General features: G+C 41.5%; 2 protein-coding genes across 2 annotated transcripts in view; one reads left to right on the top strand and one right to left on the bottom strand.

Annotated features, from left to right (window-relative positions):
- Positions 1–24,725, bottom strand: part of syn3 (synapsin III) — a gene marked incomplete at its 3' end in the record, with an annotated part of 110,000 nt that overhangs the window by 35,891 nt on the left and 49,384 nt on the right. The window contains exons 5-6 of the mRNA XM_083902227.1: positions 17,595–17,751; positions 16,340–16,429 (exon numbers count right to left, since the gene is read on the bottom strand). Of these exons, the coding sequence (XP_083758353.1) occupies positions 16,340–16,429; positions 17,595–17,751 (247 nt within the window). The remainder of the gene's footprint in view (positions 1–16,339; positions 16,430–17,594; positions 17,752–24,725) is intronic.
- LOC310937847 (metalloproteinase inhibitor 3) lies at positions 1,051–16,166 on the top strand. The gene is made up of 5 exons (XM_083902228.1): positions 1,051–1,247; positions 8,387–8,469; positions 9,941–10,052; positions 12,465–12,586; positions 13,935–16,166. The coding sequence occupies exons 1-5, from the start codon at positions 1,118–1,120 to the stop codon at positions 14,130–14,132; spliced, it is 645 nt and encodes a 214-aa protein (XP_083758354.1). The 5' UTR covers positions 1,051–1,117; the 3' UTR covers positions 14,133–16,166.

Genomic DNA, 24,725 nt, shown 5'->3' with positions numbered 1-24,725 from the left:
AAAAAGTATTTGTTTGATATTTGTTTATTTTATTTAATGCTGTGGTTTTTTTACATCCAAAAGTCAAATATTTGTATTACAGGAGTGTTTTTTAAATCCCCCCCAAAGATTGTGCACATTTTTAGATTTTCAGACCTTAATATCTTAATATTTTAGTTATAAACTGTTTGTTCTTATGTGTTGATTCTCTGTGTCACCAGTAGGGGGAGTTGCTCAGTTTGCCAAATATTAATTGAAAGATTTTTTTGTAAGTTTGCAAATCTGGTGTCAAACAAAAAGTTCTCACATGTAGTTTTACAAGTGTATTTGTATTTGTGACAGAGTAGAATAAGTAGAATAGCTTTAGTATAGTAGGTGTGTGAATGATCAATAATTATTATTATTGGCACTAACAGAGGGCCCCAAAATCACATTTTGCTATAGGGCCCCATGGAGGCTTGGACCGGCCCTGTTGGACAGCCTTCTGAAAAGGCTGTCCAACAGGGCCGGAAATTTGAGTGGAATATCCCTAGAAAAAACAAATATATATTTTTTTTAAATTGTCACTGTACTGTAGGTCAATGTGATTTTTTTTTTTTGTGTGTGAATCAAACCACTCTCATTTTCCACTCTTTATGTCACTGCTACTGAGGAAAATTACAAACAGCGGTCGTTTTTCTGTCTGTTATATATTTGTCATATATCTGTTATATATCTGTTATATATCTATTATATATCTGTTATATATCTGTCATATATCTGTCATATATCTGTTATATATCTGTTATATATTTGTTATATATCTGTCATATATCTGTTATATATCTGTCATATATTTGTCATATATGTGTCATATATGTCTTCTACATCTGTACAGAGAACGAACAAAAAAAATTGAGGTAGTGAAAACTTCCAGTAAGTCTCTGTGTCTGTGATCACTGAGACCATCCGCGGACGCTGATTGGCCGGCGCACACACGCGCGCCGCGGGGGCGCAGAGGGGGCGGGGACGTCAGCCGCGCGCGCTATATGTGCCACAGTGCGTCTGAGGGGAATCAGAGGAACGAGCGCGCGGAACGAAAAGGAGCAACAACAGCTGAGCAGAGACTCTTGGACACTTTACAGACACAGTTCTCAGGATGAAGTCAGTGATTCACAACCTCTTCAGTCTGATGTTCGTCTTCAGCAGTCTGCACGTGCAGCAGCTGACGGAGGGCTGCTCGTGCGCACCGTCGCATCCGCAGGACGCGTTCTGCAACTCCGAGATCGGTGAGTCTGTCTGTCTGTGTCTGTCTGTGTCTGTCTGTTACTGAAGGACACGCAACACTTGCTGTTCAAGGAGACATTTTCATCTTCATTCATCTGTTTTTTTAACCTCATGTGATTACAGTTCAGTGTCACTAAGAGTTAAAGGGATAGTTGTTGTTTTATAACATGTGTGTATAAGGTTATTCCAGAGTCACAGTGTTGTTATTTACAGCAGACAGAGTTCAGAGTGTTGATGATTGTCATTTTAAAGTCAGACAATATCAACAAATGTCAGACAAATAAAGTCAGAACGTTGACTTACTGCAGGTAATTTGTTCTTTCAATGGTCTTTATGGACAGAACATATGCATGAGCATACACATGTCCACATACACATGTCCACATACACACATCCACATACACTGAGCCTTCACCATGTTGATATATAACAGTTATACAACTGCAAAGCCTTAAAACTGCACCACGTGTTATGCAAATGTTCCGTCTGATAATTAAACATCACACATTTAAAGATTTGAGCTTGATCCAAACATGTGGGTTAACTCTATGTTGATTGATCTACGTCTTAATGCTGTTGTTACACGTGCACAACAATAAACATGTAAGACTTACAGTAGTTAGATGTACTAGCTGCTGAGGTCTGGAAACAGCAGTGTGTCACTCTGTTGTTGTTGACTGTTTGTTGACTCTAATGATCCAGTGACTTAAATTCACTGTGCATTGACTCGAGAACACGTGTCAAAGACATGATCTGATGCGTTGTAATCACAAAACAGTCGCTTTGACACTGTTGTTCTTAAGAATATGTAGAAACGTGCCATGACATTATGACAAACCTCTGAAAACACTGAAAACACAGTGTAGAGTTATGATGTTACACATCCTCTGTCGTCCCTGTGTGTCGAAGCCATTCACGATATAATGGAACAAGCTTTTATTCTAATAAAGCACTGATGTCTATGAAGAGAAGAGTCAGAGTCTCAGAGCTGCAGCTGTGAAGCAGAGTTCTCACAGATAAATGAGGCATTTCTGTCTCTGTCTTCAGATCATGATTTTCTTTCCTCTCTCTGAAACAATGTGTCTCACTCACACTCTGGTAAAACACTTTGAACTAAAAATGGCTGTTAAAGCTGCTGGTGTGAACCGTCACCTGTTTATAACACGAACTACAGTCGCTGCACTGGGCTGTAACTAAGATATGCAGAAGCTTCTCTGGACGTTTTCATGGCTTCTTTTACTGCTTAATGACTCTTTCTCGTCCTCCACACAATTATATGAACTTGGGATCTTGGGTTAGACTGGAACATAAATCCCTCCCCGACCTGTGTTTAGATAACAGTGAGAAAGACACAAGGACTGTTTGATCCACCCTGTAGACAGAAAGACTTGAGGTCTGCAGAGGCTTCAGTGGCTGAACTGTGGTGCAGCGATGGAACTTGATTTACACACACACACACACACACACACACACACGCACACGTGTTCTCCTCGTCCTCTAGTTTCAACCAACAAGTGAAGTCCATGTTTCTGCAGCAACAATCCTAAACAAATGTTTACTTCTAAACGTTCTGCTGGTCACTGGTGAAGAGTAAAAATCCCTCAGTATTTCTCAATCACTCTTTACTCTTTACTTAAGGACTTATTTTAACCAAAGCTGGACGACACGTCTACAATGTTTTCATTATTTTTCTTCATTTGGACTGAATTTCATGTCCAGGAACTTTGTTTACCGGTTGTTGTTTCACGCGTGTAAAATAAAGCTCGAGTGTCTATTAACTAAAGTTTGTCGATTATCCACATGTCCATAAACTCCAAACTATTTTTAAAAAACCAACAATAAAAACATAATTAACATACTCTTTGGGCCAATTCCAATTCCTATCTTAACCCTCAATCTTAACTGGCCTCAAAACCAAGTGTTGAGGGTTATTTTGTCACTTAGAAATGGGACACCCCTTAAATGCAGATACGTCTTCAGACTGTAGGGGGCAGAATAACGCCAAAGCTGCGTCCAGTCTGTCAACTCCAAAGACGAAGAAGAAGAAGAAGACATTTACGTCAGGATTATTTATTCTGATCCGTTTGTCAGTCAAGTTATTAGGTTGTCAGTTAGTTATAAGATGATACTCATACAAATATTCAGCTGACAGTTACCACACACCACGACTTATTGAAAAGTAAACCACACCGGCCGACTATTGACAAAAGATGGTCAAATAAAAATAAATGTTAGGCAACAATGACGTCAGTAATCCATAATATGGACCTAAACTAAGATCATTTTTATATCTCTATTAACAAAGAAAATACTTCATTTGCATCATACTCGTTTCGCTGCTTTCGACGCCATCTTGTTTCTGTCAAAACACGCAATGCATTCTGGGTAGCCCTTGCTCCCAAGGGTGGTCTCTGAAAATCTCAATATTGAGGGTGATACAGCCCTTAAACTTGGCCTCAACTTAATTTTTCTGAGACTCAGGACAGAACTTTTGAGATTGAGGATCAAGAAAGGAATTGGAATTCACTCTTTACCTTTAACTACAAAACACCTGAGACTCGTTAACCCCTCATCAATATAGTTCTTTGAGGAAGCAATTGGCAAGAGTGACAGCTCCCCCCTGTGGTGGAGGCTGGCAACACCACAACACAAGAAGACAAAATGACTTATAGAAAGTCACATAGGTCATTCTGCTTTATAAGTTTAACGTCTACTACTTTAGACACAAACCTATAATCGAGACAAAACACAAATATAGGGAAAAGAAAAAGTACAGGGTTGAAAAAGCTCATTCTATCAGGAGCAAACCCTGTAATTCTGTCAACATCAAAGGTGACAGCGATGAATCTTCCAGGTTTCAAACCCGTAACTTCAGTGTTTTCTTTGGTCGTGTACAGACAGACCACTGGATCAAGCTCCATCAGGTGAAAGGCCTAGAAGTTCAGATCTTATCATTTCTTTTCTCTGAGCTCCAGTAAGTGACCTGGCTCCTCCTCCTAATGTGAAGACTGAGTTACTGTTGGTCACCAGCTTTAAAGCACTATTCACTAAGTCTATTCACAACAGTGAAGTGAGCAGCGCTGGTTTCTCCAAAGCTCTTCCAAGTCTAGATTAGAGTCCCATCGATGAACTTTGACCGTTAATATCGCCGCGTAATGATGCTCATTCCCGAGCGCTCGGGGCGATCGCACTGTGAACCAGGTCAGTTGCTGAGGATTAGCGTGATACGTGTTCATGCTTGGATTTGGCATCTGGGATCAGGACTTTTAAGAGAAAGTCATCCTGTGCCACTTTGGAGCTTTGTCAAACAAGTGCAGCGACGCAGCTTTAGAGCCATGCAGTGGGTGGAGCTTTGTGACATCAGCATCCTCCTGCTTCCATGACATCATCACACTACTGTTAATGAGTTATGCACAGTAGTTGAATCAATGCAGCCTCTGTCAGCTGTTCTGCCTCAACAGATGATAACCAGAGCAAAGCCAGGACTCCTGTTGTGAGATGTGTTATGCAAGTTTGGATAAGATATCTATAGTTTTCCCTAAAGTCAGTTAAAATATGACCAGATGTCAAAGGCTCAGGATTCCGTACGAGCTTTGGATTGTTGTTCATCTGCAGAGTCTGAATCGTACACGCTCATGAAAATACACTCACACAAACATCAAAAAGAGTTATACTTGTAAAAAGGTTTTATGGAGAAATGTGTGACCTTGACAAGTATCGTAATAAAAGTTATAGCATTTATTCCTCACAGTCAAGTCTCTTTTATCAGTGATGGGCTGGAGCTGCAGTATCATAGCAGTATCATAGCAGTATAATAGCAGTATCATAGCAGTATAATAGCAGTACAATCCAAGTATAACAACAGCTGGGAAAAGGCAGAGAGAGTGAGTGAGAGGAGGAAAATATGAAAAGTAGATGTTTAGGAAGCAGAGATAACACAGAGCTGACAGGATTCCAGGTGTTTTCAGTTGTAACTCTGTCTCTGTGTTTTCATGAACACTGGTTTGCAGGCACGGTTTGTTGTGGAGCAATTTATTTTAAATACTTTGGTCAAAACCTACTCAAGGCAACAATTTCAGCCTTGACAGCTAGTGTTTTTGAGGTCAGCGAGCAACACACTTGGATTGAAATGACTGGTTGGTTAAATATTCCCATGCCTCTTTCCAGCTGTGAAAAGAAAATGGGTTTTCTTGTTAAAAACTACCGTTGGGTTCTTTAAGGTAAAAGTACATGTGTGTACCTGACAGTTGAGGACGCCTCATGTATTAGATGATGAGAAGGTCTGATCTTTGGAGCTGGAGGCATCTGGAGTTAGCAGAGCACTATCTGTTCTGCAGCAAGAGATGCTAGCATCGCTAGCGATCAGGTGTTGCTGGGTGCACATTATCCAACAAAAGACGATGAAAACATGGTTCCTGTTCCTAGATCTCCATTCAGACACAGTACTGTTTTAGAATAAATGCATAAATGTGATGTAATTGGGTTGGAATATTTGCATAACATGATTTGATTGACTGGTGCCCACACGTGGCCAAATGTAAAACATTTAAAGGCTCTTTCCATTGAGACGTTCAGGTCAGTACAGAGACGGTGAAGCTGTCTTAGAGTAAGAAGACGTGGACGACTTAATGCTCCAGGGTTTTTCCACCTGACACACGTCTCTGTAGCAGGGATTCAGTGTCAGTGTTTATTTCTGAGCGCAGTAGCATGTCGTCCTGAGAATTCCTCTTCCTCCCACTCGCCTCCTCAAACTTGGAGCACTGACTGAATACTAAAATCACCCCCCCCCCCCCCCACGCCTCCATGTGTTTTTCTCCCTCACACACACACACATGCATAAGTGAGTCACCTTATTCTTGTCATGCCTGCAGTTTGCCACTCTGTACGTAGGCTGAAATAAACGACATGCTCACCTTTAGAGTTTGCATTAGCACTTGTGTAACGCACTGCTTTAGGGAACAGATACAGACTAAAAACCCATTCACTCATTTCTTTTTCTGCTGTTTGTTAGACTCTGATTCCTTCTCTCATCACAAAAAGCCTCCCACTCTTTAAAAATGTGTCAGTTCCTCTGCAGAAAATGAATGTGTGTGCGTCACAGCCTGTAATTCCTCATGGTTAAAGTGAGAGACTCCTACATCACAACTTTATTTAACTAGGACATGTGATACAACAGGAGTTTAGAACCTTATCCTCCAGAGAGACAGTAACATGATTTAAAGTGAATTGATTAACAGCTGCTGATATAACTATGACTAAGCTATGCTACACGTTGAAAGGTATTGATAGTCATTAAATTCCCATTCCAAATAAATCACATAATAAAATATACATATATATATATAGGATGTTTATATAAATTGTTCCCACACAATCACATTGTAAAACTGGGCTAAATAAACACTTCTAATGTAGACGTTCTGACATGAGCAGGCTGCCATGTGTGTGTGTGTAAATATAACTGCTGAATGGATGTGAGGTCAAGAGGTCACTATAGGGGAAAGACACAAATCCTGCGTCTCCAGAGCAGCTGAGGCCCTTCACACATTCCTCTGGTGATGCACCTTCACTGGATAATTAGTGGCTGCCGTCCAACAAGAGGTGGTCCTTCATTTGAATGAGCCGACCTTTGGCCCTCGAAACACAAACATTTATTCTCCCTGGTTTTGAGGTAAGAGCAGAGGAGGAAACCAGGTTTTGAGGTGACAGTTGAAAAGTACATTTAACTGAGCCAAAGGTAGATCCTTCTTTAGCCGCACATTCCTTCATAATTCGACTCAACCATGTCTGCTTCCTCTGAAATTGCATCTGCAAATTTCTGTCAAACCCCATTTAGGTTCATTTAGCAGAGGTCGATCAGGTAATAGGAGTCATGGGCTGACATCAAAATAGATGACAGATTAATGGATTAAATGTACTGGAGCAAATTGTTTGCGAAAGGTCATAAAGGGGAGGGTTAGGCAGTGAGCCGGGAAAGAACAGTAATGCAAAATGACCTACATCTGCGCTGGTTTGGACATGCTAAGAAAAGGGCTGAAAAATAAGCAGGGGTTAGTTTGTGGGGCTGGAACCATGATGTTGTCACAATGTGATTGTATCATCGTACTTGATTCCCTCCATTTTGGGGGGAAATCATTGTTAAACTCTGGATGATCACAGTTTTGAATCTCTTCATAAGGGGGTCGTATTAAGAATTGGACATGAATGAGGGTCGTCACATCCAAGATAAATGTGTGGTCACCACTTTTAGGTGGTAAAAATTGACCTGCTTCCTGTTCCATTTCCCTTTGGCTGGAGGCAGCTCGACAAATCCAGAGCAAACAGAAGATGCCACATGCCTCGTTTCTTTCTCCAATTGAAAAGAATGAAAGGCTTCTCATTTCCCCCCCTTCTGGGGAATGTGCGCCCCCAAAGAATGTGGGAAGGAAATTCCTCCTGGAGATGATAACAAACACAGCCGGTGTTGGTTGTGTCTGTGGTGGGTTTGCTGTGGGCAGCAGGTGAACTTCACAGATGTTTGGCTTCTTGAATGCAGGACCCGCAGGACTCTGGTCAGACTATTCACAGACTCACATTATCACTCATTTCTACACTTGGCAATCTGGGCCTTCCACAATGAGCCCCCTCACTGCCAAGACCAGCCAAAGCAAACAAATTAAAGTCGCTGCCGAGCATTTCCACCTCGCTCGCGTTTACATGTGGGTCCTGAATGCAGATAAGATCTTTTGAAGCCGTCTGTTTAAACAGAGGTGACACTGACACCAAACTACCTGTTGTGATATATTTTTAAATCAATCATTTTGTCCAACTCTCTGCAAACTCAACACAGAGCCACAAAAGCTGCATGTGAAGCGTAAAGTGATGCTTTGAGGGAAAAGGAGCTGCCACTCAAAGAAATCCTCATCTTCAAAGTTACATGGAAGAGATTTCTGTATCAAACTCAAAAGGGCCTTGAGTTCCCCCCCCCACACACACACATTGGCAAATGGCAGCAATGCAGAAAATGGGATAAAGGGATTAACTATGGTGCCAACATGGTGCTTCAATAGTTTTTTATAAGGAGGTTTGCTAATGCCTCCTACCAGCCGAGGCAGTGAGGTGTTTGTTAAAGTTATCTGATTATTTCCTCCTCTCTTCACAGTGATCCGTGCTAAAGTGGTGGGGAAGAAGCTCCTGAGGGACGGAACCTTTGGAACCATGCGGTACACGGTCAAGCAAATGAAGGTGAGCGGATCGGACCATCTCACAAGACACGGAGCCTTTACCCAGTTTTAGAGAAAGAAGAGATTCACAAAAATGTAGAATTATTCTTTTAGCACTGACTGAAATGCTCTGATTATCAACTTGTTGTGTTGTTGTAGGAAAACATTGAAATACATGTAGCTCTGGGGCTAAAGGGCTGTGATCGACGCAAGTTAGAAGAAAGCCGGTTCACTGCATGTCTGCATGTACACAAAACAGGGATTTGTGGGTCTAGAATTCCACGCATGTGCTGAAGTGTTCATGTGTTGGTTGGTACCACTAGATCTCCATGCACAATCTCAGGCAAATGTCCATGTTCACCATCTACTACATCGTCTCTTTTGAAAAAGAGAGGTAAAGGTTACCCGGTTTGATTGTGCCTCATAAGGTCACGTTGTGTTGTTGTTTTTTAGGTCTGTGCTCAGCATCTTAGTGAAACACATGAGATGTGATTTGTTTGTGCTTTATCAAAATAGGATGGGCTAGTTTTAGGTCTTTCATTTGATTAAATAGTTGAACAAATCCCTGCATTCCTTCAGCTACTGTGTGACAGCTTAACAGCCATTTGGGACATTTAGCCTGAATTTCCATTCTTCACTTTCTCTGAATCGTTACGTAACGCTGCACATTTCTGACTGATGGCGACATCGGCCTGCTGCTCATACAGCAGTCAGGCTGCAGGATTAGCCATGACACAATAACACTAGACAATGAACTCTGCAGTTCAAATGTAAACACTTGAATGCTCCTCATCTGTACAATCAATAGAAGCATGAAGCATCATCTCGTCAGTGAAGCACATCAATCAGCACTGTACGGATTATCCTGAAGAATCACATGTGACCTTTGCACTTCTTGTCTTGTTAGTTTGGATTGCAGATTTGTCTCTAATGCAAACAGTGGTTTTCCTTTTTCCCAGTGGGCTGATGCAGAACACAATTGCTCCAGAATTTCAACAGATCCTATGAGCTAAATGTCCTTGGCTTTTTCCAAACCCTCCACAGTTTTAGGCTTAAGTAACAGTTTGTTCTGCTTTTCTGGGAGCGACGCGTCTAAACAGGGATTTCCTGTTTTTCCCAGACAAATAAATTGCACTGGAAAAAAAAGTCAGCTCTCAGGACAAACACTGACTTCTAGTTCCTGCTCTGCATAGCTGAGCTGAATAGATGGACCTCAAGTCCACAGTTTAGCAATGACCTTGCAGACAGAGAATCAAAGTGGGAGCACATTACACAATGTAATTATGTTATCTAACATTCAGTCATGGGCCGAGTCTAAGACTCCATGAGGAATTCCTCAAGGAATGTGGTCTGATAAGCTCAGCTCTCTGTTTCCAATCCTCATGGTTTGTGTGACACTGAGTGAGGGGTCGTAGCACCAGGTGAACGAGGCTCCAACATGGAGCTGGTTTGTGTCGTATCTTAATTCCACATGTGGTTGTTGTGTCTTACAGATGTACAAAGGCTTCGACAAAGTCCAGCATGTGCAGCACATTTACACCAGCGCCTCTGAGGGTTCGTGCGGCGTCAAGTTTGACATCAACAAGTACCAGTACCTGATCACAGGTAAGACCACGACGTCTATCGTTGAACATCTAACTTCAGAGAGACATGTGCTTACACCAAGAGGGAGAATACCATCTTTAGTAGCCATTAAAGGTCCCATATTATGCAAAATCAAATTTAATCATTTAAATCCTTATATTTGTGACTCTGGAGGCCCTATCAGTCGTAAATTCTATCATCCTATCAGTCGAAAGTGTAAATTCCTGGTATTGTAGTCTCGCAGAGCTCCGCTTTGTCTGTAAAACATGCAAGAGTTTGGGCAACGGTATCTGAAAACCGGAAGTCCTTGAAAAGTTCTATTCTTGTCTCCACAGTGCAGCACAGAGTTCTACACAAACTTCCAGCCTCAGAGGATTTATCTGTCCAGTGGATTCATGTTATATATGACAGCAATGTGTCTGCTAATAATCACTTTAACAAATGCTAACTGCTGTTAGTTGCCAGTTGCCTCTGTGGCTGAGCTTTAAGTCACGTGGCTCATCAATATCATGATGAAATCCATTCTAATTATGTTTTATACATGCTTGATTTGCATGTTTTTCAGTATTTGTACATTTTCTCTGGTATGTGACTTCAGTTGCAAACAAAATTGCGCTTCAGGGAAAATTCAAAGATTTTCCAATCTAAGTCAAATTGTGAAGCCATTTATGCTGGTTTGATAACCACCATGCAGCTAACATGCTTTACGTGCTCCTGCATGATCACTGATAACAGGCATGTACTGTACAGTGTAAATGACCATTAGTGTATAGATGAAAAATAGAGAACTGAGAATCAATGACGGTTTCAATACGAGCGATTTGTTGTCCTGCTGTGATCAGCTGTTCTAGTCATGCATGGTCGCTGAGGTGCAGGGAGAGAGAAAAACATGTTTTCTATGAGCAAAGCTGAGTTTGAGTAAATAACAAAAGACCAGTGCAGAGAAACACAGCTAAGCTTAACCTAACCTAATCGAGGTGCCTTCAGGTGTCACCAGTGAACTCATCTACTGAGCAAACAAAAGAAAGTCTTTATAAAAGATATATTGCTGTGGTGATCCACCGAGCTTAGGACTGTCATTGTCTTCCCCAAAGAGTGCATCTGTTTTCTGGTTATTCTGTTTGCAGTGATGGTGTGTGTGTGTGTGTGTGTGTGTGTGTGGGTGTGTGTGTGTGATGGTGGGCGTGACACGACAATGTAAACGTGGTATTGTGAGAAAGAAATCTTTGAAGAAAACCACTTTTAATTGTGCTGCTAAATAAAAAGCAGTCCCAGAGCGTCAGTGTATATTCTGAGCTACTAACACAACATGAGTTTAAATTAGAGAGACGATGGATGCTGATCTCTTCGCAGAGGCCTTTCAGTGTCTTACATACTTCAACGGTCTTTTGAAACCAACTTTCACACTTTTTTCAAATGTACCATTTGCCACAAAAGGCAGAACTTCCCTCAGCTTCTCCAGTGAGAAGCAGCAGTTTCCTCTCACAGCAGAAAGTGGCCGGCATTTTCCAGTCAACACATTTTATGAGTTACTATTTCCACCAGAGGTGCAGCTTTACCTTGGACACGGTCATTCTTGGTGTACATAACGGTTGCTAGGTCCCAACCTGTGACTACTGCAGCTACACCCCACAGTGCAAGTGAAAGAGCTGCCGTTGCCAGGCACCCGCGGCTATGTTTGTGCGACCTTGGAGCCGCTGACATCACCGCCGTCTTTTGCTGCTCTCAGGACGTCTATAATAAGTCCTGCATATGATCAGGAGCGCATTACTGTCAATTTAAACACAGCAGAGCCTGTGAAATGAGCTGCTTGAGTCTCCTTTGATCGAGCCTGGAGTGCTCTGCTGCTGATTAGTATTTGAGGAGCATGTCACACACTCAACACCATGTAATAAGCCTGTGAGGGACTCCAGTAATGCCAGAAAGGGGAAGTGGGCAGAGTGGTCGGGTCGAAGAAGCACATATTTGCAAGCTGTCAAATTCCTGCAGGCTGACAACATAGTGAAGGAGACACATGGAACACATCATGATGTTCCTGAGGGCTGTTGTGATGCACCTGTCTCAGGAGTCGTGGGCTACGAATGGTCCAGCACTGAAAATAGACGTCTGCTGACCTTTGGATATTTACTAATAGGGCTGTTGGTATAATATGGGATTACTACATTAGCTTGTCTTTCCTCACATACATGAGTTGGATTGCGTGAACAAAGTGTTTATATTCTCCCATGTTACATATAATATTAGACAAATGATGAAATTACCCTACACTTTGGTGTGCAATAACATATTACCATGGTGATTTGAACAGTCCATCTGTAATCGCCGTACAATACCAGCACTAGGAAGTGGAATTCAAAAATAGCACAAACAACAACACAGCAATCAGCCTGTGGCTCAACTCAACCTTCTCTTTTCATTTGCTCTCTTTGTCAGGTCGAGTGTACAATGGCAAGGTTTACACCGGGCTGTGCAACTTCAACGAGCAGTGGGATCGTCTCTCATTGGCCCAGAAGAAAGGCATCAACCATCGCTACCAGCTGGGCTGCAAGTGCAGGGTGAGTGGAACCCAGAAAGGGAGACGTTGTTAACAAATATACTTTAAGATGCTTCTCTGAGGTCCGATCAGTTTAGTTTCAATAATACAAAAGACACTGAGAGCAAAAAGTATTTACGCACATTAATAACCTTGGTTACATAGCAGTTGTGCATATTTATTGAGATTGAATTACAAGTTAGAGACTAATTTCCACTATGATTCATCGTGGCTGTCCAGCTGAGACAGAAATAGAGAGAAAACAAGTTTTAAGAGTCACTTTAGCAGTTATTAAGTAACAGCTCTGGAATCATTCCACTGGTGCAGCTGTGCAGCTGCTGACCAACAGAGTAAACGTCTTACTGTACAGCAAAGTCCCGACATCTGCTAACACCATCAGCCTCTATCAGTGTAAGTGGATTAGCAGCAAGAAACCTGCTTGTTTCCAGTTTGGGCCGGTGCCTGTTAACTTTGTTCAGTGTACATGGCAGCAGCCCAGAGGCATCCGGCGAACGCCGTCACACAAGTGAGATGTCGCTGTGAGAGTCCGTAAGAGCAGACGGGCATTAAAAAACGCTCCTCACAGTCATTCAACACATTCCTCCACAAACAATGATTGACAGCCCTGGAAAGTAGGAAGCACTTTGCACCGTGGACAAAATGATTCTGCAGATCATTAAAACCCTCAAATTAGGAAGTTCTGTTGAGGACGTCTGATCCACGCAGGGCAGATTCTCCAGGTGTGAATAACGGAAACACACAGAATATGGAAATGTGTCGTCTAACTTTGGAGCTGAAATTGCTGCTCATTCATTCACATCCACCAGCTCTTTGCAGCTTAACAGCGTTTCCATTCATGCAGCACATTCATCCACGGAGCTGCTTCTTTGTGTGAGCACCTGCAGTGGTGACGCAGCGCAGAGGCTCGCTAATGTCAAACTGAATTATTACACCACTCATTCAGGAAGCAGGCTTATCTTTTACATTACACAGCAGAGTGCACGCTTCCTGGTTTCACACTTATTACAAACACCTGATTCATTCGTCTGTGACTGAGGAGCAAAGATGAGATTTCACACACAAAATGCCTTATTTAATTAGTTGTACTTTGGCCTTTGCCATCTTATATAGACTAAGATGAGGTTACTACTCTCATTACTCACCATAATGGTGCTTTCACCCCAAATGTTCAGTGAATTATGATCACATGAGCAGATAATACCACTGTATATCCACCCTCTTTCTGCTCAGCAACAATAACGTTGGTGACGCACAACCATTTACTTTAAGTCAGTGATGTCAGTAGCTGTTGCTGCTGCACACTTCTGTTTCCTCACTCATCTGTTTCATATTCTCCTCTCGGTCTGCAGATCAAGTCCTGCCGCTACCTGCCTTGCTTCGTGACCTCAAAGAACGAGTGCCTATGGACGGACATGCTCTCACACTTTGGCAGTTCTGGCTACCAGTCCCGACACTACGCCTGCATCCAGCAGAAGGAGGGCTACTGCAGCTGGTACAGAGGCATGACTTCCCGAGACAAAACCGCCATCAACGCCACCGACCCCTGAACCCTCGCCGCACGACGCCCCCAAACCCCACTGTCGCGCCCCTGACTCTGTCTCTTCTGTAGAGTATTTCAGGACTGGTAAAGCTCACTGATCTGGGTGACTGTTCCTCTTAAAGGGGCAAAAAGAGAACAAATCCATTGCAGTGCCTGTTTCGTAGCACTTCTTAAAGAAAACAACATCTATTTTGTTTTACAGATCTCCTAATTCAACTCTTTCATGGTTTTCCCTTTGGTCACATTTAAACAATCTAGGACTTGACAGATAAAAAGCCTCAAACTCATGTAAGTCCTTGAACAACGTCCATTGGGAAACACAGAACTTAACTTAAAGACACTGTTGTGTGTCTGTTGTCAGTGACTGACCTGCAGCTCCTGCTGTTATCGCTCTGTGCTTTGAGGCTAAATTTGTACATCTTTTTCCTGTCGCCCCCTTAAGCTAAACTAAGTTGTTGAGTATCAGATAAAAGTCCAAACAATGGAAAAGTACAACCAGCATGGATCATACGGTACATTTGAGATGTAAAACTATTATACTGTTATTGCCAAACAAAGTTTAGGTATGACCCATGAATATTATACCTCTTATTTTGGCGTCAAAACTATTTTTTGATAACGGTGTTTTCACAATATATATATGTATATATATATATATATACATATATATATATATAAATATATATATATATAGAGACTATGTTGAGTTTATACTGTATGGCGTCTTTACAGATGATAGTGTCTTCTTCCCTGAAGGTTGGTGATGAAACACAAACACTGACGAGCATCAGCCCAAACGCTGACAATGTCTGTTACGGTGGCGACGCGGGGGAAGAGCTCAAACTTTATTTTCTGCTGTATATAACATAAGCTAAAGAAATCTCTGTTCTTACATTTATTTATGTTTTTAACGGATTACACATTAGTGATCTGTAATGATGACGGGCGACAATCGCAGCCTGTTTAATCATCCAGAATGAAGAACCAGCGTCTGCAAATCGTATATATATCATGGTACATTTTTACCTGGACTATAGTTCCTGTGACTGGTGACACGCTCCACCAAACAATACAGTATCAGCAGAGGTTTCAGAAAATGATCTATTTTGTAAGAGTATATTCAATCTTTTTATTTAACTATTTGAAATGGACATTATTATCAATGAAAGTAACAATACTGTCGCTAAATCCACTCTTGGTCTTTGCCTGTACCCATTATTTTCTGTGCAGTACCTTCATTCCATTCCATTACCAGACACAGATCTGCCTCAAAGGAGTAACAGCCCCTTCAACACACACATATACAGATATGGCCTTGCTATCGAAGAATACAAACTGTAGTCAACATTTACATTTATCAATTTCAAACCATCAAAATAGTTCCACTCATCCAGGAAAACCACATGAAATGACAACTCACCGTATTAGAGGTGATGGACAACAATTGGCTTCTATCGAGTTACAATTATGTTCCTTTTGCATCTTAAGTGATTATTACTGAATCCTGATATTTAACTTTCTTTTGATTGTGAGTGAACTTCTCATTCACTTCCTCACATGGATCCATCAGGTGTTTCTGATCTGATTGATAATGACTCAATTTAACCATTTTCCTTTGGGTTTAAATGTAGAAACACTCATTGTGTTGGAGAATCTACGAAGCCTTCAGCTCGCATCAAAACTCCAGAGCTATGGTAAAAACACTGTGGTCCAAAATGGTGGCACATCCTGGAGTTATGAAAACTTTACATTATAATCATTATTTCATCTTTAATTTCTGCCAAATTAAAGTAATTTCAGTTGAATGTTCCACAATGGCCCTTTAATATTACAGAGAGAGTTACTGAATGCGATGTTTGGGCTGTGGCTCCCCCTGTGGCGTTTCTGTGTCAGTATTTCTGTGGTTCATATTAGTGTAAATATACTGTCTGCTTAACACAGAAACGCTCGCTCAAGTTTGATCCTAAAGAAGAAGAATAAATAAAGGCCATGATGGAAGCTGTGTACAGTTTGTGTGTAAACACTGATTCCTGAAGTGTGGACGGGGAATAAGAATGTTTGACTTAATTTCTGTGTTTTATATTTTTATAATAAAGATTTAATGAAAAACTGGCCTGAGGAAGTCTGTGGTGATTCTTCTGCTCGTTCTTTCCACGTGTTATTTTGTTCTGTGTGTGGTTTAAATGACCAAAGAAACAACAGAAAGACACTCACCATCTGCATGTGGTTGGGATAGAAGGTTTGTTCATTCAGGGGGAATTTCTCAGGACCCAAGGAGTGATAGAGTTTAATCATCTGAGAAAACTGTAAGGAGAAATAAACAAGAGGAGTCAGGTGGCGCTCATGCAGGACAGCAGAGGTTACGTCTTCACGAGGTAGAACCTCATAGAACCTCAGGTGTTCACAGCATTTACAACCACAGCACACAGGAAGTAAACATCTGGGACTGGACTGACTGTTCTAGACCGTTCAGACGCTTGTAAAACGTGACTCAGTACAGATACAAGAGCAATGACTGAGGACGTCTAAATAAAGGAATAAAGGAACCAAATCCTGGTTCATCTGAGGGTCTGTGTGTGTGTGTGTGTGTGTGTGTGTGTGTGTGTGTGTGTGTTCTCCTCGTGTGAGTGTTGGTTTACTCCAGCTTCAGCTCACAGTGGTGACAAAGACATGCAGATAAGAGGTTAGATTAGTCCATGTTCACATTAACAGCCACGTTAGTCAAATCCAATTCATTAACTCAACGTCACTGCCCTCTTAAATGGCATGCATCAATAAACAACAACCGAAAATGTCATTTTTGTGGGACCACTCAGGTACACAAGGGCAAATGGCCTCATATCCACCAAGTATACGTATGAACAAGCCTAGATTCTGTGAGCGTGTGGACTGAAAACGCTCCCTGAACACACTTTCCAGTCACGTTGTTTTAGTCGAAGATGACAACTAAGATTACGAGACCCATGGATGCTTTCTTCCAAGAGAGGGCAGCAAAGAGGTTGTGAAGTACCCACGTCCTCTTCAACCAAATGCTCCAAGAATACAAAGACGTACATAAAATAAGCAGAATCCTCGGTAGAAAAAGATCCAGAAGGATTCTTCTTTTAATATGAATGGAACCACAGCCATGAATCCACAAACTCTCAGCACACACACAGGAAGTATGTACTGTAGGGACTTTTCAGAGTAATATCTTAGAGGTTTTTTAATGTTGGTGTTGTAATTATCTTTTCCAGTGGACCTACTTCCTGTCGTCTTCCCTGTTTGTGTTATTCTCACTACACAGTGAGTAATAATGTGTGGTGGTGGTGGTGGAGGAGGACACCTGCTCTGCTGCTCCACAGGCAGGTGTTTGCTCCTTAAACTGCAGAAATAAATTAGTCAGAGACGGTCGCTGAGGGAGGGACTAACATCTCCTTTGTGAGGGTCAAAGTGGAGAGAAGAGAGCTGTTAAAATAAAATCACTCACCACCCAAGGTTTGCTGCAGAAGTTGTAGATGGAGAAGACAGAGTTGATACTTGGGACGCCACCAAAATGCAGACCGATCACAAGGTTCCTGAAGTCCTCACCGGGGACCATGCTGTAGGCGTGCTGACGAATCAGGACAAAGTCTGGCTTGAAGGACCTGCAGCAAGACAAACAGGGGTTTGTAATGGAATACAATGAGAATTTCACTTTTTTCAGAATATAAACCGATTGTTAAGTCTGTTCGAAAACATTAGATGATAATCATTTTTAATTCTCCACTGGCTACCCTTAGCTGCCTCAAATTCAAATCACTGATGCTATACTACAAAGCTTCATCACTCTTCATCACTCTGCTCCCACCTACTTAAAGGGGTCATATTATAGCCTCTTTCTCCAAGTGAACCTAGTTCTCTGGTGTCCTAATGAACAATGAACAATGAACAACAAAATACCATAAGAATGAAGCACCACAGCAGTTCAATCACCTGCTAAAACAGCCCTGTTCACAACGATCGGTTTAGTAGCATCTCTTTAGGTCCACCTTAAAGGTCCACCTTAAAAAATGACATCAGCCACAGAGGCTACTGGGAGCTAACAGCAGTTAGCATTTGTTAAAGTGATCATTAGCAGACACATTGCTGTCATATATAACATGAATCCACTGGACAGATAAATCCTCTGAGGTTGGAAGTTTGTGTAGAACTCTGTGCTGCACTGAGGAGACAACAATAGAACGTTTTGTGGACTTCCGGTTTTCAGATACCGTTGCCCTCCCCAGCAACACAGCATGTTTTACAGACAAAGTGGAGCTCGTTGAGACAACAATTCCAGGAATTTAGTGCAAATATAAGGATTTACATGATTAAAAAGTTGATTTTGCATAAATATGTCCTCTTTAAATGCTCTCCTAAAGGCTTATGTTACACCTCGACAACTCCGTTCATCAAAGGATTGTCCTCTGGTGCTGCCAACACTCTGCACAAGACAATCCAGACTCTTTTCATGTGTTGTCCACGTTGGTGGAATGATCTACCAAGTGTTACCTGATCAGGGGCATCACTGTGAACACCCAGCTCATCCAAGAGCCTCCTCTGTCCTAACACTTACCCTAACACCATCTCCTTCTGCACTTGGATCCACCTTGACTCTCTCACCCTTTATCAGGGTTTCATCTAGTGGAGTTCTTTACAAGACTATTTCTACGAAGCTTATTCCTCTTTTATAAGTCGCTTTGGATAAAAGCGTCTGAAAACAGTTATTTGCAGCCCAAGTTTGAGCTTAATATTAATGTAAATGTACCAGCATGTTTTCATCATCATCTTTAACAGGACGTTATTTACTGACTATTGGGTTGAAGAGGCGAGGAAAAGCTTGCTGCACTTAATCTTTTTGAACCACCTATCCAATTATCACAGCCTAATCCTTCCTTTCAAACCGTTCTGGGAACAAGGCCAAGTGACCCATAATGCACCTGGACGCCTCCTTTAAACCAGACAATCACAGGAAATCCACTTTGACCGGAGTCATTTTTCACTCATTAATGTGTTCAGCTCTTTTTCACGTACAAAAGTGTTTATATCCCAGTCATTCACTTCAGTTTCTCAATGGCTTGATTCGTCAAGTATTAAAAGTTATATAGAGAGCTGATTAAATAACAATGTGTCACAATGTTTATGAATTATTTACACACATAATCCAGACTGAGCTAGAGAGTGTAATCTGTGTCAGGGCTCAAAAACTAAATCCAGGAGAAACGTTTCCAGTATTCAGTGAGAAGCCACAAAGTTCACAAAGTCACGTTTGATACTAATGGCATTAGACAGGAAGTTGGCCAAAGTATTGCCAAAGGATGACATCAGCGGCAGCAGCTTTAAAACTATAAAATATAAAATTCAATCCAATCAAAAATCCTATAAATCCTATGAGTCACTATTACAGACTGCAAACTGGTGCGTAAAAATCAGCAACAGTAGTTTTGTTGAGTTATATTGTGCGGTCTTCTTCAAGAAAGCAAAATATTGTCTGGCAGTTGGAGAATTATGTCTTTGCAATGGCTGCAGATGGAAAAAACATCAGCGCAAATCATCAGTTTGTATATTAAAAACATCCACTGGTAGATGAAACTCAAGGTTGTGGTATCAGCATTGGTATCAAACATGAAAACATGATATGTAAACCATCTTTGACAAAAACCAAACCCGTTAGTTGATGAACAGGTGGTTTGATGTTTTGGTACAAATGTAATACACAATGTTGTTTTGTTTTAAAGCAGACCTAGACAGGAAGTTCCAATTAAGGCTGTTTTTTAGTGTGTATCTGCATCATTACCTTGTTTATGAAGCCCTGAAGGTTCTAAACAAACAGTTCAGCCACTGCTGAGAACGCTGTGTTTTATTGTTTGCACTAGTCCGGGCACATCCGGTTGCGTACATTGAACCACAGAAGAAGAATAACGTCCGTTGTGGAGGTGTTTCACGAGCGACAGTGTCTTCTGACTCTGGGTCTGACTCTGGGTCAAAGGTCGTCAAAGGGACTGAGGCGGGGAGTCGTGAAGAAGCTATTTTTAAACACTGTTAAAACAATGTTTTGATAATGAGGAGCAGTGCATCCACCGTTCCAGAGGGGGGAGCTGTGCTTCTGAGAGCTGGTGTGCTGAATATGTCACTTCCGGGGTTGAGTCTGAAATATCGCGGCAGGGGAACAGCGTCAGAAAAAACAGTTTACAGCAACTAGGAGGATTTTGAGCATAAAAACAAGTTAATGTATGTAAGTAAACTATAACTAACATATATGTGCAACAGGACCACTCTATGTGAGCTTTAAAACTAAAGTTTTTTGTCACTTGTGAAACACCTCCACAACGGCCGTTCTACAGCGCTACAATGTCTGCAACTGGATGTGCCCAGAGCAGGACGATCTGCTGTTCAGGAGAAGATCCTTGGTCACCTTTCCAGGCTTTTTCAGAGCGATTGTAGAGCCCAATAAACTTTTAGGGCTTCATAAACAAGGTAATGGTGCAGATACACACCAAAAACAGCATTAATTGGAACTTCCTGTCTATGGGAGCTTTTACGTGTAAAAATAAGACTCTAGTTTCTCCAGTGTAGAACGGTCAGGACCTGGACGACAGCTGAGCAGAGCGTCTCCAGCTGTTCCTCCTCGTTGTTGCTGTTGCACTCAGCCCTAATGGCAGCAGACCAAAGACTCTCTTATTTATACTGGACAATACTGTGTTCAGTGAGCTTTCAGATCTGAGTGAGACTCAAAGCTCTCTGTGAAACTCCACGTCCTGATGAACAAGCACCCAAAACTTAAAGGAAGCCATTTAACAGCATTACAACATATAGTGTGGTATCAGGGGAAAAAGGTGAGTCATCTCATTCCCTGAAATGCTGACACACATTTTGTGCTACATCAAAACCACAGAACGTCCATATCCAGAGAACATTCACCTCCACAGAATGCCTTTGGTTATCTGAGGCTCTGTAGCAGCAGAGCGTTACTGAGGGTCATCACCATTAACTTTGTTTTCTCGTCTCTTCACTGACAGTTTCTGCAGAGCAGAGGTGCCTGTGGGTCGTGGATTAAACTGCAGAAGGATATTCATGCTTTATGGTCTGAAACGGCCAGGCCCTACAGACTACACTGCACGGGCGATATGCTAATGCGCCCTTTGAATGGGTTATCAGTGGTGCAATAAAAGCTGATAAGAGGCAGTGACAGCAGGGATAATGGGGTTATAGATTAGAGGAGACATGAGGAGACTATGGATCCATGTGGAATCATGAGCCTGATTAACACTTGAAAAGTAATATGTGAAAGATATAGACTGGTGTTCAGTGTAGTGCTTGAAGTGGTAAAAAATAATTGTCAGTACTCCACTCATTCATATCAAGCATGTCTGTCAGTATTACCAAAGTAAATAAAAGCAACCATCAGATGTTAGTGAGGTTCACAACATCCATTTATTGAAATATTCAGTCTATGTTAAAATAACTAACAACTAGATTTACAGAATGTTTCACATTTTGCCCACTTTTATTTATATTTAGAATATCTTAAACATTTCCAACAGCACAGTGTGCTGTTTTTATGCCGTCCTATATAATGTATTGGACAGATAACCTAAACAGTACCAGCATCTTGTGACATGTGCCGGTACTTAAAGGAGTCAAATTGCGAATTTCTTTAAGTGTCTCGTTTGCTGAACTCGTCAAAAACTTGAAAATGTTCTCAAATTGTACTTTAAATCCACAGTGTCACCACATGCCTCTGACATAGAATCTGCTACAATCATTATTATCTTACATTAAAGCAGGATATAGATGAATGACTGATTGTGAAAGCTGATGAACCACAGTGAGACTCATAACTTACCCTGTGACCCTTCACTGATCGGCCTTTTAGCATCTGTCTGTTTCTGAGTGTTTTCCTGAAGCATCAGGTGTTTCATGCTCCGTTAACTCCACAGATCACTGGCTTCCTCTCAACATAACTACTAACAGACAAAGTCAGTAACTTAGGGTGTGCATCAAAACAAAGAGAGAGTGATGAACACTGATCTCACTTTATCGATCGTGTTTGTCAGTGACCAAATGTCTTCATGTAAGATCTTCTGTTTATGAACACAGCACAAGCCTGAAAGACAATCACACAATAGTGTTTTCATCATCATTCACTGAACAGAGCCATTGAAACCCAAGACAATATACGCTGATTCTATTTGGGCTCCAGATCCATTTATCTTACAGAAGCTCTGACCTTCTCATAGGCTCCACAGGGATGTTTGAATCATGAGGAGTTTTTGTCCTCATAACGACTCAACAGTCAGTGAGAGCTTTATCTTCTTCCATCAGTCTGTCTCTCATTGATAAGGATAATCACAAGTGTACATGCTGCAGCAACATTCACACACAATGGTTCACAGTCTGTCACTGCTTTAGAATTCAGAAATATGATTGATACGACTGTATCTGTATGGTCAATGTGTAAGAATTAGGGAATTCCAATAAAAATACTTCAATGATATAAAAGCAGTTTCCCTCAGCACTGTGGTGTCGTTAAGCATCTTTTAGCTAATGTGTTTTGGTTTTTAAGAAAGAAACTTCCCTTCTAAAACCTGTAAATTCCACATTATGTAACTAGCACAGTAACAGAGAGGTTAGCAGGTGGCTAATGAACAGTAGCAGAAGAGCCACTTATTTCCCTCAGGACTTAGAGACAAAAACACTGGACATAAAACCACTTAATGCACATGGTAAATGTCACTTTGTGTAAAAAGGTACTTGTTAGCAAACACATTCACCATTTACTATTCTTCATTCTTTTTTCACTCTTTAAGGTACGCACCAAGAAAAAAGCAAAGGAAAAATTATTTATTTGCATTTTTTATTATTTTATTTTTATTTTTATTACTTATGATAACAATAACGACAATATATTTTTTTTTTAAATTAGACCCTACAGTATTTTAGATACAGGCCTCTACCAAACAGTTGAGATGTACCTTAAAAGGTTAAAGAATGTTGAAACTGAATTACTCGTTTGAAACCACATCAGTTTGCTTTCACAGATTCATATTCCATCTACCAAATAAATACAAATTAAACACTGTATTAACTAATGAGCATTGTAGATGTAAGTCAGCTATACATGCTCCACATAAAGCACAGATTCAAGGTTGGTATCAGAAGTTCAGATTTCTAATGACGAATATTACTGAAATACTGTTTTTGAACAGTCAACGTAAGCTACTTGAAAACCAAAGCCTTGAACTTATTTTCCCTCCTCAGTATTTTCAGGACTTTTCTTGTGCAACTGTGAGAATAAAACTGTTGCAAATGTAATCCATCAATCCCAGGAGACAGATTATCTTGACATACTTTCCAGCAGTGCTCACATTTTTGATGCAACAAAACATAATGTCCCATTAAATATTAACCTGATATTAACTCTGGGTGTTGGTGTAATACTTGCTTTGGCTCCATGCTGATGAAAATGTTTCATGTTGAAAATGCAACACAACGAGTAACGGTTTTCAGTTCTAAGGTTTTGGCTCAAGTCATAGTTTCTGTCACAATTAGTCCGTGTGCTACCATTTCTAAAAGCTTCAGAACTCTGGGTTCTTGGTGCGTACACTGCCTCCGTGTAGCCCCAGCATCATGTTGTGGTCCCCTGGGCTGGATCTATGGCTCCCCGTGGTCGCGGTTGTGGCTCAGGGCCCAGAGTCTGGGCGGTGGCCCGGTCAGTGCTGCCAGTGCTCAGGATCGCCTTCAACTGACTTTGCACTACAACGCTCATCCCATCACAACACTGAACACACTGAAGGTCACACATAAATCACAGCACACGAGTCAACAATTAAACAAAGTGCTGAGGATTATTTCTCTCAAATGCAAACAGGAGATGGTATAAACTTGAGCACTTCGGTCTCAACATGAATCGGAGGTTGTTTCGTTGCGCTCCAGTAATTGTGTGGAAGATTTGAAGAAGAATCTCACGGGCAGCAGATGTAATGAGGAAAGAAGCTGCAAGAGCCATGGAGCAAACCACCTCTGGCACAAGGGGAAATGAGCGTTGTGAGGAGTTTGAGTGAATTAGCGAGGCCATTTGTATTCATGGATATATCACAAAAGCAGGGATGGTGGCGTGGGCCTCATGGATGGTGTAAGCTTTCATTAGAGTCTGAGCGCTCCTGAAGGAAAACCACCCCCAGGCCCCTAAAGCCAGGTCTGAACTCAGCATATCTGTGAGTGAGTGGGACTTTTCTGCTCTGTAACATGATGAAGCTGCTTTAGGTTGAGGATGTTTGGGCAGAAAGACTCTCACTGATGAAAATGGGCTTTGAAAAAGGCTCAAGGCAAATGTGCATGAACTTGGAAGTCTGAATTGTCTCTGTGAGTGCTGTAGGTACAGGAAATAACCCTGTCCTTCTGAGACTGCTGGCTTTTAGTACAGAAAATGTCATGGATGGTTGTGCCCAATGTTGTGCCCAAAGCAAACTGATGTCAGCATTGTGTCTGGTGACACTTCAGCTGAGTTGACATCATTTCTCCTGCTATGATGGATTTCCCTGAACATAAGCCAGACCACCTTTAAACATCCACTTACAACAGAGTTGAACTAGCTCAG

This window comes from Microchirus variegatus, assembly GCF_963457635.1.
Source record: "Microchirus variegatus genome assembly, chromosome: 16".
Lineage (NCBI taxonomy): Eukaryota > Metazoa > Chordata > Actinopteri > Pleuronectiformes > Soleidae > Microchirus > Microchirus variegatus.
Note: the sequence above shows the minus strand (reverse complement) of the source record. Positions and strands in the feature narration are given on the sequence as shown.

Coding starts and splice junctions, on each gene's coding strand:
- LOC310937847 (XM_083902228.1), top strand. CDS start 1,118: ATGAAGTCAGTGATTCACAACCTCTTCAGTCTGATGTTCGTCTTCAGC. Junction 8,470..9,940: donor ACACGGTCAAGCAAATGAAG/GTGAGCGGATCG, acceptor TGTGTCTTACAG/ATGTACAAAGGCTTCGACAA. Junction 10,053..12,464: donor GTACCAGTACCTGATCACAG/GTAAGACCACGA, acceptor TCTCTTTGTCAG/GTCGAGTGTACAATGGCAAG.